This window comes from Paramormyrops kingsleyae, chromosome 18, assembly GCF_048594095.1.
Source record: "Paramormyrops kingsleyae isolate MSU_618 chromosome 18, PKINGS_0.4, whole genome shotgun sequence".
NCBI lineage: Eukaryota > Metazoa > Chordata > Actinopteri > Osteoglossiformes > Mormyridae > Paramormyrops > Paramormyrops kingsleyae.
In genome coordinates this window covers 7,039,274-7,055,454 of record NC_132814.1, presented here as the reverse complement: position 1 = coordinate 7,055,454, position 16,181 = coordinate 7,039,274, and the positions used below count along the sequence as shown (strand labels likewise).

The 16,181-nt window shown below is 41.3% G+C and overlaps 1 protein-coding gene across 5 annotated transcripts in view; it reads right to left on the bottom strand.

Moving 5' to 3' along the window:
* The window catches only part of doc2b (double C2-like domains, beta), a 209,524-nt gene that overhangs the window by 158,857 nt on the left and 34,486 nt on the right, over window positions 1-16,181 (bottom strand). For 4 of the 5 annotated variants that reach the window (XM_072701925.1, XM_072701923.1, XM_072701926.1 and 1 more), the window contains one exon: window positions 8,865-9,030. In XM_072701925.1, the coding sequence (XP_072558026.1) occupies window positions 8,865-9,030 (166 nt within the window). Of the gene's footprint in view, window positions 1-3,900; window positions 3,955-8,864; window positions 9,031-16,181 lie in introns of those variants that run through there. The other variant, XM_023819493.2, reaches the window with a different exon arrangement.

Genomic DNA, 16,181 nt, shown 5'->3' with positions numbered 1-16,181 from the left:
ATTTTTGAGCATTTTATGGCAATCGACATCTGCCAATTGATCAGATTACATGGCTGATATAGTGACGGCTGCACATGGCTGCGCATGACTGAATGACTGATGCGCAGCCAAACAGAGCACTCACCTCGTCAGTGTTGTGTGGTAATGAACACAGTAATGAACCCACGTGACAACCAAAGGTCAGAATTCTAAATTTCTCGCGCTCACATCAGTTTCGCTTGACGAACATCACTACAAAGCCAAAATGATCTAAATTTTTAAACATATTGCTTTGTTACTTTTATCATAAATTGAATCATGAAATGCCAGAGATAGCACCAAATGTGCCTAAATAATTGTTGTACTTTCTATTGCTTTTGTTTCATTTTCACTTTTATTAAAGTGCTGAATGTTTAAAGTGTGATTAATATTTAGTGTGAAATTATTAATTGTTTTGTATGTTATTAATGTTAAATGAATATTTAGAATTTTTCCACGTAAAGAAATTAGTGCAATATCGGACACCCCCCCCCCCCCCCCCCCCCCAACCCCCAACCCCAAAGCATAAGGCATTGGTCACTGAAAAACATCTCAGTCGACCTCTGCTGGAATCCCATACAGGGCATCTCCTGCCTTGTTTTATATTGGTTAAAGAGTTGTAGAAAAAGGGCGGATGCATGGATGGATGGACATGCATTACTATTTCTTTACTGAAACACATGCAGACCCATATATCTACATGAATATACTAGTGACTGAAATCCCGGCAGCTCGTGGTGCAGTCAGAGCCCATGTCAGTGTCCTCCAGAGCAAACGACATGCACTATTTCACCTGCACCATCTATTCGCAGCCGACTGGAGTCCACGGACAATTTAACAACAGGAATCAAGAGAAGGGGCTTTGGCAGCACGGCACTTTATGGCGGGAGGCTGGGCCGAGAGCGCGGCCCGATCACATCCAGGCGGGACTTTTACTGGAAGGTGGAGGTAGCGGCGACAAACTGGAGGACAGTCTGCCCACACCAGAGCTCCCAGCTGCTTCATCGCGTTACTGTGGTGTTTTATTACTGCTACCTGTTCTAACTGTTATTAATGTCACACTGTCAGCCTACATGAGTCCCCATGGACCTGGGGCAGGGACAGGGAAGGGGGGGTGGGGGGGGCTGCTCTGTCTGAAAGCCTGTCACATCAGGTATAAGATTTTCTGCAAGTACCACAGGTCATAGAGTATGTGTCACAGAGCTGGGCTGTCTGTAATCTTATAGATCAACACGACTTTGTCAATCTTCATACAATATGCTGCACCTTCAAATAAAAGCAGCAGATTACACTTTGTCTCTCACAGCTGACAGCGTAGAGGAGCCCCTACCCTTTATTTTGGGGACATGAGGGGCTGAGAGGGGAGAAGAAACCTTTAGGGAGATCAGATTGCTGCCCCACCCCCCACCATGTAATGTCACCCAATTTGTGGACATGGACAGAAACACAAAAACAAAAAGCATTCGCAGTTGGGGTCTGGCCCGGCCCATTATAAACTGTAAACAAATCAGCTCACTGTCAATCCTGACCTAGAACTCACACTGATTTTAAAGAGCAGAACACAAATATTCACAGATATTTTAGCTTTGTGAGGTTCAAAAAAAAAAACCTAACTAAAAAAAAAAAAAAAACATAAAAAGCAAAATAAAAACCAACAGAAAACAATCACTATTCTTGTCCTTCTTACACTACATTCAGGAAAAGGTTAGCATCTCTGGATATTGCTTAATGCTTATTAAGCAAAACTACCGAAAATTGCTTAATGCATTTACTAATCAAATCGTTTTCTGTTACCAGATCACCAGACGACCATTGATCACCCGCAAAAAAAAAATCAATATCTGCATAATTAAGCAAGATCCCATGCATATTTACAGAGGATCATGGAAAGTACAGTGTCCCAGCTTATGAATGAGATCAATTTGTAGGTAAGCGGGAAAAATTATAATACCTAACATAATAATAATCATTTTTATACAGCAGTAATAACAGTAACTACATACAGTACTGTACTCTCTTATTATGAACCACTTGTATTTAACCCAAATTACTAATAAAACAGGCTTTGCAGCAGTTCGTTTGTAAGTACATGTTAGACATTCGTAACCCAGGCACTGCCTGTACAGTATATGCCAGAATGCTGTTTTTGTCTGGTTGGTGCAGTTTACCACAAGCGCACATCATTCAGTTCCAGCTCCAAACGATACACCAGCAAATCATCATGGCATGGAGGTGCTGCCTAAAAAGACAAGGACCCCAGTCAAGAGCCCTTATTACTCACAACCAATTAGAGCCCTTTGGGAAATTTCAGTACATTCCATTAGCAGAGGATTGATAAATGGTTCCCTTTTAACGTGCTGGTTGTAAAAACGCAGCCAGAGCTCAATGTGAATGTAAAAGACAAAAAAATGTTAACTAACTTACTCCTGTACACGCATGCAGGTAAGTATGTAAACATTTAATGTGGAAGATACGGCTTTTTACTCTGAACTTTGTTCAATTAAAGGTGCTAATCAAGAAACAAGAGACTGTCATAACAAAAACTAACAAAATGAAAGACAAAACACTATTTCTAATGGCTCTTATAAGAGCAGGTCGTAATTGGAGAAAGGGAAAATCAAATCACCTTTAATGTCAGTGAGAATTCATTCCTCTGTGATATGGGGGTGCATCTGCACCACTCCCAGCTCTGAGTGATCGCTTCCTTAATGACTCGTACCAGACGAGCATGTTATTTCATACCTTATAAAAGGTAGAAATGCATGCATCATTAAAGAATATGAAGTTCTATTATACTTAACGTCCCAGAGTGAGCACACTTTTGTAAAAATCTCCACCATACTTTACATCTGATATTTTTGGTAAATCAAAATGCTTGATGATCCACATAATTTGGTGGGAAAAATACCACAATAATACACAAATCCTAGTCTGTTTTTGTCTTATCCACTAGCTTTGGGGCTTTTTCAACAATCTCAGGGACTGTTCGGCGGCAGCTGGGTGACATTTGGCAACTGCAAGAGATATCAGACCAAGCAGCTGGGTGTGATGACTTCAGTTCAGCGGCCTGCTTCCAGTGTTTCTTGCCCATATACAAGGTAATACAAATGAGTTTAAAATAGGTGGCAACCAAGTTCTGAGAGACAGGCTTGATCCGTAATGCTGGGAGTATTGCTGACAGTGCTATAGAAGGTCACATCAAACCGTGCCCACAGAAAGTCTCAGGACCCTTAATCCAGTAAAAATATTGCAAATGTATTGTTTTTTTTTATTTGTTTGCAAAAATATATCTCTCATTAGAAACACCCAGACGTTTTAAAGTAAAACATTTATTTCAAGCATTAATAAACTGAAACCCAAATTGAACTTCAGAAAGAACTGTTCTGAGTTAAAAAGTTCATTGCCAAGCAGTCTCACTGGGTGCTTTTTAATAAGCAACACCTTTGCAATAACATAAAACACCAAACATTTGTGTTTAGTATCCTGTCGGGAGTCAATGACTACAACTGCAATTATTATCAAATGGCAAGAATAGAACTAAATGAAGCAGTCAGGAAAATTATGATACATAATAAAAAGAAAATGTCTGTGTGGAAGATATGTGCAGAAAGATTCAACTTTGCATATCAATGGACTTTTGTTATAAAACCAACACATTTGCAACAATTTTACAGAATTAAGCAAGCGCCCCAAGACTTTTTGTGAGCACTGTATATCTACAAAGAAGATTCTATTGAAATACTGAAGTATTATAGTATTATTATTCAGAAACAGATGTGAGGACAGTAGTATTATAGCTACAGCCATGCACAGTACCAGCTGTTGGTATATCAGAGTTCAAAATCGAGCAAGAAAAGCAACAATGTCAGATCCTCTACTGACCTTTGAGTCTGCACTCCACTTCAGTCATACGTACATCTGACCGATTTAATTAACCCAATAACCGAAACTAGAAACTGAGTGTTACTTTTCAGAAGGACAAAATGAGCCTGAACAGCGTATTTGGAAACATCACATGTAATCACAGAATACAAATATTTTTGACTGTAACAAAATCTAAACGTGCATCCACTGAAAAGTAAACACGGCGTTTCTGAAAATGCTAAAAATACTGCACTACGCCGATCTCGTGAAACAAAATCACGGCACATGGCAGATTCACATTCTCCTTGACAGCTTGCCAGGTTTTACTCCAATGAGAAACAGCTAAGGAGGTCAGTTCATTAATTTGCTGGCCCACGACTTAGTTATGCACAATCAAAGTGCAAAAATGGCACTTGAATCGCTCTATATTTACATGTAATTTGAATTCAAAGACTGGATAAGAGGATCAGCAGCTAAAACAGCCACTTTTTTCAAATATCTCTTAATGACATATAGACGGACGCTTACATAATACTATTAAAGGCAAATTCTGTCAAATGCCTGCTTTTTGCATCCAACACTTCAGTGAACCACTAAGGAACAGATGGTTAAATATTCCGGCTTTGCCAAACTACGCAACTGAAGCTGAAGGTTTAAAAAAAAAAAAAACGCAAAGGACGGCCTGTAATAAAACCTCTTAGTAAAATCCATCCATCCATCCATCCATCCATCCATCCAGTACACGGGTGTCAGAATATTTCCTTAAATATTACATTATTACATGTATCAGTAGTGCACTTGACCTGGACATGCTTTACTCCCACATACTTGGATGCATTTGCCTGAAGTAGCAACATTGTCTTGAATTGCACTGGAAGGCAACACTTCAAACAAGAGGAAAAATTTGGAAACACTTTACTTAAAGCTGTCATCATAATGCAGTACAGTTATCTTCATACTGCATTACAATGGTCGGTATAAGAATTAATAAAGTAGTACGGCATCTTCTACTGACAGTCATAGGTATTATAGAATTTATATATACCTAGATACCTAGAGTTGATAGGCTCTAATGAAGCTCTCATGTATAATGCACTATAGATATCTTCATACTGCATTACAGTGGTTGGTATAAGAATTAATAAAGTATTATAGCATCTTCTATTGACAGCCGTAAGGCATTATAGTGTTAATTATAATACTTCATAACCTGCAATGAATCTTATCTATAATACACTATAGATACCTTCATAATGCATTATAATGGTCAAGAATTTAGGATGCTTTGTATCTATAGTATCTATAGTGCAGTTTATAAACAGTTATAGCCATGTTTGGAATACTTTATGAATGCATTATGATACAAGTTGATATATAATGAATTATACTTGACTGCTTTAAGTAAAATGCTACCAAAATGCTACCAAAATGCTACCAAAATGTCTTAAACACATATAAAATAATGCTGTCAGGTTCGCGAATGCAAACACGGCTGAGACTGTCAGGCCAGCCGGACAGGGCTAGAGTCCGCTACAGTTTCTTACTTTGAAGGACTCTGGAGTATAAAGAGTTCTCAGTGTTCTGAGACTTCTCGCGAATACTCACACACCCCTACGGGGCGGATTAACTTATCTGGGGGCCCTAGGCTGACACCAGCACGAACACTCAGGTGTTTAACTAACCATTCCATTTATCCGGCGGCGGCGCCCTGGGCTGTAATCCAGCACTCCGCACACATGCAGTGTAAACTCAAATCTTCAGCGCAAGTGCATTTCCATACAAGAGACGAATCTACAACTTTAGTTTCGTTTCAAGAAACAAATGCAGTTATGGTTTCATTCATTCCCGGTCAAAAAAAAAAAAGTTGAATGAGTATAGTTATGAACAGGTTTATAGGAACTGCGGGGGGGACATTTGTAAAGAGACCTTTGTATGTTATTACGGTGCGCCCCCCCTCCCAATATAAAACTCTCTCCTATGCCAAAGTTATGAAGTAAAATTTTAGCTGTTTGTGAGACACCCAATAAACTGTAAGAACATAATCCTCATTAGGCTACTATTATATAGATGTTTGGCTTGATATAGACTTGCCACTAGCAAAGTTTGGAGTAGATTAGTAACTGGTATTCATAGCTGTCTGGAATAAACAGCTGATATGGAAGGGTGTAATTTGTGAAATATCTAGATTTAAATCGACTTTTGTTCACCTCTGTCTTGTGCAGACTTGATGTTCTTTGCACGTGAAAAATCCATCTCTGCCCAACAGAACCAAAATATGTTTTGATCCCCTCTTGGAGTCCCATTTGTTCTGGTGGCGGCCAGCAGCTGGTCTTTCAGGAGCTGTTTGCTAACCTTCATCAGGTAAAGCGGGGGCCACACGAGGCAAAGCTGCTGCCAGCATGTCAGGCTGATTGGCCCGCGCTGGAGCTGAGCTCCCATTGGCCAGCCGTGAGTCACACGCGCCACTGAAAAACACACACTGTGTAAGTGCCGGTGTGACGACCGCATTTTTCAATCTACATTCTGCTGCTCATATTCCTGATGCACGCAGATGAACTGAGGTCTTAGCCATTATAGTCTAGGCAGCCGAGGGGGGGGGGGGGGGGGGGGGGGTAGAAAAATGTGCTGTGGATTGCATTTGCTACAGTAAATGTCACCAGCGCTGCACTGCAAAATATTTGAGTGCCCTAAGAGACCCTGAAATTTTCAGGAATCACCTACAGTGGACATGTTATGCTATTACTGTGATTACTGAACACTTTCAAATTAAAAAAAAACATGTTTCATGTTGATAACCATTGGAAATGGAGGATGATTGTGCACTTCTGTTACAAAAATGTCAGTAAAAAAAAATCACAACAGTAGCCCATTCTTTGCACGGTCATGGTGGGCAATGATGCTGCTACTTGCTTTACTGATACAGCTTGTCTAAAAAGTGTCATCAATTGCTGGAAAAAGCACAAAAAATACATCCTGAAAAGGTATATTAACTGGCCCCTCACATGTATTTAAGAAGCAAGAATAAAGTGTAAATGACAGTGTTGGTTTTCCAAGTCTAGGGAGGCACAGGGAAGGGATACGGCACGTCGCATAAAAAGTTCTCTTTCCGTTTGGCAAATTGGTTCCCGCCTCTCGTTCTTTTGGAGGGTTGTGCTATCGCCATGCTGCGGTGCTTTATTAAACCTGCCTTATAAAGACAGCAGGGAACTTCCCAAGGATAAAGTTTCATGTGGACTGAACGATGACATCTTTGTTAATGCATATTGATACATACCATTAAAAATAAAAAAACTCCTAAATTAAGAGTGAATTGTACTCAGATTACATAATGTATTTCCCCACATCTTTTAATCAGAATGTATTTTCTTTATCTGGGATAACAAAACTACAAACCTAGCCCCAAAATGTGTCTTCGCCAGCGTTTGGTGACAAGTAAGCATTCATTTTGCCAGATATTAATTCAGATAAATTATTCATTTTGATCAGCCTTCCCTGTTATTCCCAATTTCCAAATCAATATAAGCAGTTTGCCTAGCAGTAAATTTGATATATTTGAGAATTTGACCCTGTTCAAATCCCCTGGTGCTCATTTTTCACATAGCACATTAGTTTTCTGTCTGTTATTTATAGCATATAAATCCATTAGATATAAATTACCGGACAGCTATATCAGAGGACCCCGCGTTAATTAGTCTTTGGGGAAAAGGCTCTATTAGGTTGCAAGTACTGGATCTCCATTAATGACACAGCAAATACATACCTAAAGAATACATAAAATTAGGTTTCCGCATCTGCAACTTGACATTACTGCCAGGATGCATGGAGGGATTTCCAACGTTCAGCTACAGACCAGCAATGCAAATGAATCAATAAGCCAAAATACATACTGTACAGCTACTGGAATTGAAAGACTGGGCATTTGATTGTCAGCTTCTTAAAAATTTTACAGTGTCGCAAAAAGTGTTTAAAATCGTCCAGTTCCTTGCTGCAGTCAGATCAAATGTCAGAAATCTATTTTTCCAACCATCCTTCCATCTGAAACACAGGCTCTACTTAGATTATTGTGGGGTTACGTTCCGATAATCCTATTGTAAGGCAAAAATGCATTTTAATACAGCACACCTAACCTAATAAACATTATAGCCTAGTCTAGCCTTCCTTAAAACATGCTTAGGACGCTTACATTGGCCTACATTTGGGCAAAATCATTAATGCAAAGCGTATTTCATTATAAATATGTTGAATAAATATTTTGAATACCCCATGTAATTTACTGACTAATGTACTGAAAGTGAAAAACATTTACCCCTCGTAAAGTCTAAATATCGTAACACGGACTATCGTAACCCCGAAGCATCGGTATCTAATTCCTGCTGCATTGACCCTTCAGAGTATGTGGCGTAAAGGCAGGAATGCACACACTGATATGTACATCCTCTGCATTTCAATTAGCTTCCACGATTCACTGGAAAACAGGCAGTTCAATACCCAAAAAATGCTGCAACAGTAGATCACTTGCAAAGGCCCGTTCAGTTCCGTAAACTGTGGCGGCTCAATGGGCTGCACCCCTCTGCTCTCCTTTCTACTGGCTTGTAGGCTCTGTGTCCTGGTTTTGCATGCGTGGAGTTTGCAGATATTCTTGCAGATAACTCAAGTTACTTATTTCGATGTATGATATTTTTAACAGTCTTTGATTGTTTATAAACATTACCGGCAATATTCGTGTAGTAATTTTTAAAGCGTAATGCCAAAATCAAAATCAAGATAAATGTTCTCAGAATTTTGCCCACTAGTGCATATTTGGGTATGTATTTTCTACATGTGACATTCGAGCTGCAGTATAACGTATTTTTAATGTTAAGTTTAACGTTTTAAGCAGGAAGTTTTCGGTTGAGGTTTATGTAATGTTTTGGTAGCGCACTGTACAAGGCGCCAAGTGTTTCTTTGTCCCTGCCTCAAAGCGCACACGCGGTGTGACTGACCTTTACCGTGTGCCCAGCCGCACGAGCGTCCAGGGGTGCCAGTCGCCGCCAGCCCCCCCCCCTCGGCACTGCGTGGCACGGCTCCCGGCCCCCATGTCGCCTCCTTCGTGGGGTACACGTACTTAGGCAGTGACTTGTAAAACCAGGCTCCTGAACGCTTCCATACCTGAAAAAAGATGAGTAGAAAGAGGAGGAAAAAATGACAGGGTTAGGTACTGTAAAAGACATTCGTAGTCGACAATCGGACTGTCACCTCTGGTCAACAAAATATATAAAGTCCTCCCCCCTACCCACTGGCGGGAAAAATCTTGGCAGCTCCCCAGATAATTTCCATTTTTCCATCAGGGACTATTGCCAGACATAAGCAGAAGTAGAAAACAATTAACTCAAAACCACCAAAAGGAATGTTTCGAAATAGCCATTTTACAATTATTGCATGATTTTTACATAAGCGAACATTAGTTGGATATATGACGGTTTCCATTTAAAAAAATTGTAAAAAGTCAAAATTGGGCTGATTTCACTGCATGGAAATCAATCAAAAATGAGTCCCGCTATTACATAATGGACAGCTATTCACATAACTAACTGTCAGTTTCCATAGCTGGTTACATAGCCTAAAGGAGGGATTGAAATATCACGAAAGAACCATTCGTCTCACTTAAAGCAAGAAAACTTAAACTTGCGCTAAATTCAGAAACGTATTCATCCCCCTCATGCAGTGATTTTCTTTTACAGGGAAAGACCCTTTTTGGAAAATGCAAATGATTTAACTCAACAGCAAAGATTAGTTACTTTTCAAAGGATAAACTTCATTTTAAAAAGTAATAGTTTATCCTGGAGAGTTCTCAGTAGAATATCTCATTAAGAATGGAATTAACATCTACGAGTTTATTTATTCATAAGCAGTTGGAGGGTGTGATGACCTGAAGTTTACCAAGAACATGTTTTACATTTAATTATTTAGCAGAAGCTTTTGTCCGAAGCAGGGACATCCGGTGTCTCTTGAGCAATTGGAGGTAAGAGCCTTACTCAAGGGCCCAATGGTGACATCACTGTACTAGCTATGAGATTTAAAATGTCAGCCTTCTGATCACTAACCTGCAGAGTGAAACCAGCAATGACCTGTAACTTAAGAAGTAAAGATGTTAAAGGAAACAAAGGGAACAACCAAAAAAAAAAACAATCCAGAACTACTACAAAATTCAGACACCACGTCACGGCTGCCTGGTGTTGGTCTCCCTCTAAACACCTTCAAGGGATATTTTGGTTTCTGAATTCCAACCGTCTCTTTTCTCTGCCCACTGGTCCTATGCAGGGTCACGGGGGTGTGCAGCTTATCTCGGGAAGATATGGGCACAAGGCAAGGAACAACCCAGGATGGGGTGCCAACTCATCGCAGGGCACACACACAAAACATTCATGCAGACATTCACACATACTGGAAAGCTTACAACTCTAATTCACCTTATCATGTTTTTGAATTGTTGGGGGGGGGGAACTGAAGGAAACTCCACAATGACACAGGGAGAACAAGGAGACTCCACACACATGAAGCCATGGCGGAGACTCGAACCCTGGTCCCAGACGTACAACAACACTAACCACTGCGCTGCCCCTGTCTACAGAACATATAACTTAATTGTGTGTCTTCTGCAGGTTAAAGGCTTTATAACTACAGGTTTCTTTAAGGAAATCGCAGGTTTGAAATATCTGGTCCAGCTGGGTCTATGAGGCTGGCGCACTGAAATGCTTGGGCAGGTCTGCTGCACGTCTGTAGATTTAAGTTGCAGCTTAGAGGCATGCGACGGCTCCCACTGGAAATGCATTTGCTGGATGAGCGGGTAATTAGCAGGCACGTTGATTCACAGTCCGCAAGCCTTGTAAAGGTGTCAGTTAAATGAAACACCTTGCGGTGCCCAGTGAATGCATCTGCACCATGTGACTCGGACTACATGGTCTGTGAATAGATGTAATTTCTTTGTACTTCATAAAATAATGAAGATAAAAAAGGTTCTTCATGTCAAGCAATGAAGCTTTAATTTGCCCAGTGAAAAAGAAGTTGAAAAGGAACTTAAATCTGGATCCTGACTTCTTTTAAACTTGTAAGCTACATTGGGGAGAAAAAAACAAATGGGCTAATCAATACACATACAGAAGGTTAATACCATGGGTTTGAGTTAAGCATTTCGATCTTTGGAACGTGTCGCGCATATGCATTTGATGAGTCATGTAACCCGATCCAAACGCTGAAGACCAGTCCTCACATAACACAGTCACTAAGCACATTATTTTGATGTATAAAATAAAAATGGAAAAAATACGAAGGCCTGCGCCAGAGGAGCTATAAATCAGAAAACAATTAAATCGTTTTTTTTTTTTGTTTCAGAACTAAGAATAAGTAGAAACATTTTGGCCTCATCTTCCTTAATACGTTCTTTGCGCCGGCTGGCATGCGGTGATTGCGCCGGTACTTTGTACCCTATCATGAAAACGGCAGTTGTTTCTACCAAAATGAGAAATTCAACACATTTTGATTGGTTCTTTGTCTGCCTGAATGGGGCAGCCTTGATATTTGTTATGCATGACACAAAAGACATTTCCGAGCACGGTATTTGTTTGCTAGTTTAATTTTAGATTCCCTGAAACCAGATTTACCAAAGATGTAGTATGAAATAAAGACATAAAAATTACTAAAATCTCATGACCTTGACCGGGATAAGCAATTAGAATATTAATGGATGGATGGATTCTCCAGTAAAGGGTTCACGACATCACTGTGACTCATGTTACTCAGCGGCGCCTCTGCTCCACTCCCCGCCTCACAGCAAGGAATTTATAACTGTCAGGCAACAGGCTCCGAAATGTCAGGACCAGCAGTACCAGCTCCGGAGCAGGCTGATGGCACCATCCGCTTGCCCTTCAGCATCTCTGGCCCCCAGTTCCTCCCCTCATGTCACCCGCATGCGAGCCCAGCAGCTCGAAGGGCAGCGCTGCCGCCGTTTTCAACGCGTTAATTATTTCCCCCAGTACTAGAAGATGAGTCATACTCTCAGTCGCATTACATTGTGTGGGACGGTACACCTGGAATTCCAAGCTGAAGCCAACATGTTCACACTGATGTGAAAATAGACGATTTATCTCAGAAATAATGATTAGATTGAAGGAAAATAGGGTAGAAGGTACAGTTTGACGGGGCTGAAATTAATGTACTCACTGAGTGACATGCTGACACACTGGCTGTTGATGCATTGACCCTCATGAAAACAGTAATGCAGTCATATGCAGGGACTCCATTTGGGGACATGAGGGGAAAAGGCAGCAAGAGTAAAGATTTTCTGCTATATTTCACCTAAAAAATGATTATAGACTCAGGGACAGGTTTCCCAACCCAACAAAGATTGGCAAGTAAATCACACAAATGTTCATCTCGTTCTGACCATGATGTACTACCAGGATATCAGAAATATGTATGCAGCTCAAAACAGCAATTAAATCATTTTAATTAAAAGCATTTAAAATTTAATGGCAATTAGGTATTTGGTCAATCAAACCATGTGCAATCTTAACTTACCTACCATTTGTTAAAATAATAACAAAAAAAAACCCTGACAAGGTATTAAAATCGGGGTAAATGTTCAAGTGCCTTAACCTTTGCAGGGTATTCACACAGATATCTGTACATGCTCACAGTGCAAACCCTAAGCATGTGGAATGAAAGCCTGTCTTCATGCTTGTTTTTGCCAGAAGGCCTGACTTATATGCCAGAAATACATGCATGTTAGTGCCGATAGTAAAGCTGTGATTGTTATGAACAAAAGACCCAAAGCCTTTTAATGAGGCCACTCTGCATGTTTAGTAAATGCCCCTGTTCATGCTGATTATGGCTCAGCACATAAAGATCTGACCTCCTCTTTAGAAGGGCATCAGCTACAAGCATCACTGGTACACTTTTTATGGGGATAAAATCTATGTTTTTAAATAAAAATCTCCCAGCTGTACATCAGTATATCCATCCATCCATCCATCTATCCTTCCATCCATCCATCCATCCACTGCTTATCTAGGGTCGGCTGCAGGGGCAGCAGTCTGAGCAGGGATGCTCAGACCTCCCTCTCCCCAGCCACCTCCTCCAGCTCCTCTGGGGGGATACCAAGGCGTTCCCAGGTCAGATGAGAGATATAATCTCTCCAGCGTGTCCTGGGTCTGCCCCAGGGTCTCCTCCTGGTTGGACATGCCAGAAGCACCTCCCCAGGGATAGATGTCCAAACCACCTCAACTGGCTCCTTTCGTTGCGGAGGAGCAGCGGCTCTCCTTTGAACCCCTCCCGAATGTCTGAGCTCCTCACCCTGCCTCCAAGGCTGAGCCCAGCCACCCTGCAGAGGAAGCTCATTTCCGCAGAACTAGAAAATTGTGCAAATCATCATGCACATTCATTTACGCCTTCTGCATCCAATGTGCTCCTAAAATGCAGTAAAATGTAAACAATAAACACTAAGCAAGTAAACAATACAGATCTGATTAGTCATTCGATTATCATGTGTCGTCTCAGCATGCAAGCATGGAGAATATTTCCTGCAGAATATCTGAGTATTTGGCCAGAAAACTGTGTGAGTACATGGCCTGGCCATGAGATTTCCATATCCGTGGAAGGTTTGTTCAATGCCAGTCAACACAACTCTTCGCCACAGTAAATCTTTGAGACAGGACTGGTGGTATTACTTACCAAGAGAAACACTACACATGCTAAAGACTGGCCACTTTCTGACTATTAAGTGGAGATTGGAGGGGAATGAAATGTAATTTCAAAGACAATAAATGACAGGAAAAAAAACTGTGTGTTATTTATGGGTGAAGACCGAATGACTTTAAATCTGCCTTGTTTAGCAATCTGGAAATACAGAATCCACCCCCCCCCCCAACACACACAACCACACCAGAGAGAAACGTTATTCTCTTGACAAACACTAATGCCTGCTCTGACATTCTGCTATAAACGCCTAATTCATCCCTGCTTCTTGTGGGTTTTCAAATTAACCACAGAGACGTCCACTTCAGTGCTGGACATCGAAAGGCATGCGAGGTGACTTTTTAATTTTCAAATATAAACAAAATGAATAAGAAAATAGCGAGCTTGCTTGATCTTGCACGGAAGTGAAGTTGCATCAAGTATCATTCTCGTCCGAGATGAAGCTGTACCTGTGCATCTTACTCTGAAGTACAAGGAGAGAGAAGCCAAATATTGCACACAAGGCAGTACAGAGTGTTAGGAAGTCTGCTCAGAAGATCACAAGCACTGAGCTACCCTCCACTGACTAGCTGTAGCTTAGCTGCTGCTGTAACAAGGTCTGGGCTATAATTCAGGACGACAGCCTCCCCATCCACAAAATCTTCACACACCTGCGGTCTGGTAGGAGGGTCTGCAGCATCAGAATACTGACTATCAGATTCAAAACTAGCTTCTGTTTCAAAGGCATTTTCATTTCCAACGGCCACATTTCCCATAGCAGTCACATGCATGACACCTGCACTTCATACATGTCACCGCACTTATATTAGGTATCGACTACATATCACTCAGTTTTGCAGTCTTGCATTGTTCTACACTGTCTGTGTTGTCTTGCACTGTCCTTTGAGTTCCAATACAGAGTCAAGCTGAATGCCTGAGCATTCCAATTGCATCCTCTGCACACGACCAATAAAGATCTTGTTTTGCACTGTCTGTGTGATTAGAGTTCTGTAACCGAGTCAAGCTGCATGTCTGAGCGTTGAAAAAAAACTAAATACAGCATATGAGAGATGGAATTAAAAACTCATCACATCCAGCTTGACTGAACTTCCAAAACATGCAACCCTGGCCCTTATCAGCAAGACATCAAATCGAAATGCAAAATGCAAATACCCCTTCGCTCTACTGATGACAGATGGGCAGAAGGGCCACGTGGGAATCTCCATTGTTCTGTATAGGCGTTGTTGGACTTAACTCGCCTGACCTTATCCCGCTTCCCACTGGAAGCTGAGCAAAGGCCTTAGTGTACAGAGAGAAGCACATATGTAAATGGCCCCCTTTGAATCAGCTTAAACGGTTTTGTGTGACCAACTTTTTTGCACATGTTTTCCCAATTTAATGAATCCAGGTAGAACTAATTATTATCATACCATCTGTTGTTACATGTCTAAAAACACATGCAACGACAACAGCAACACTCTCTTAAACCAAGTTTAGCAATAGAAGATGAAGACAAAAATGGAATGAAATAAATACAAATTACTGCTGCTGATTCCAACTCTAGCCTGGATATGGGCAACGACGGTTAATTGAGATACAAGCAGCAGGTCTGGAATCAGTTTCTCAGATACAGTTGACGGATGTGCTGACTCAAGTGGCATTTTATTGCATGGACTTAAGATCCTGGTTGTAAAAAATGCTTTGGCTTTCGTGAATGATGTTAAAGCTCAATGCCTCTTCAAACATCCCAACAATTCGACGTCTGAGGGCGGGATCTGAGACAGTACGGCGGCCCCCCAGCCCTGCACGTGCTCGCTGATTCAACAAGAAAGGGCTGACATGCCGAACGGTGCAGCTTTAAAAGTATCACGTATGAACAACAGCTCACAGAATAAACTGCATACATGGTGCAGACTTTAAGGAAAATCATTCAGAAATAAGGACCGCAGGTGTGACTGCATACAAATGCATCATAATTATGGATATTAGTGTGTTGGGAATATTGTGTATGAAGATCCATTCATTTTCCATAATTACTGAAGCAGCAGAGGGAGCCTGGAGCCTATGTGAGGAAGCAGAGAGCACAAGGTACACGTACACCATGGATGGGATGTCAATCTATCACAGGGCACAAGGTACACGTGCACCCTGGATGGGATGTCAATCTATCACAGGGCACAAGGTACACGTACACCCTGGATGGGATGTCAATCTATCACAGGGCACAAGGAACACGGACACCATGGATGGGATGTCAATCTATCACAGGCCACAAGGTACACGTACACCCTGGATGGGATGTCAATCTATCACAGGGCACAAGGAACACGGACACCCTGGATGGGATGTCAATCTATCACAGGGCACAAGGTACACGTACACCCTGGATGGGATGTCAATCTATCACAGGGCACAAGGAACACGGACACCATGGATGGGATGTCAATCTATCACAGGGCACAAGGAACACGGACACCCTGGATGGGATGTCAATCTATCACAGGGCACAAGGTACACGGACACCCTGGATGGGATGTCAATCTATCACAGGGCACAAGGTACACGTACACCATGGATGGGATGTCAAT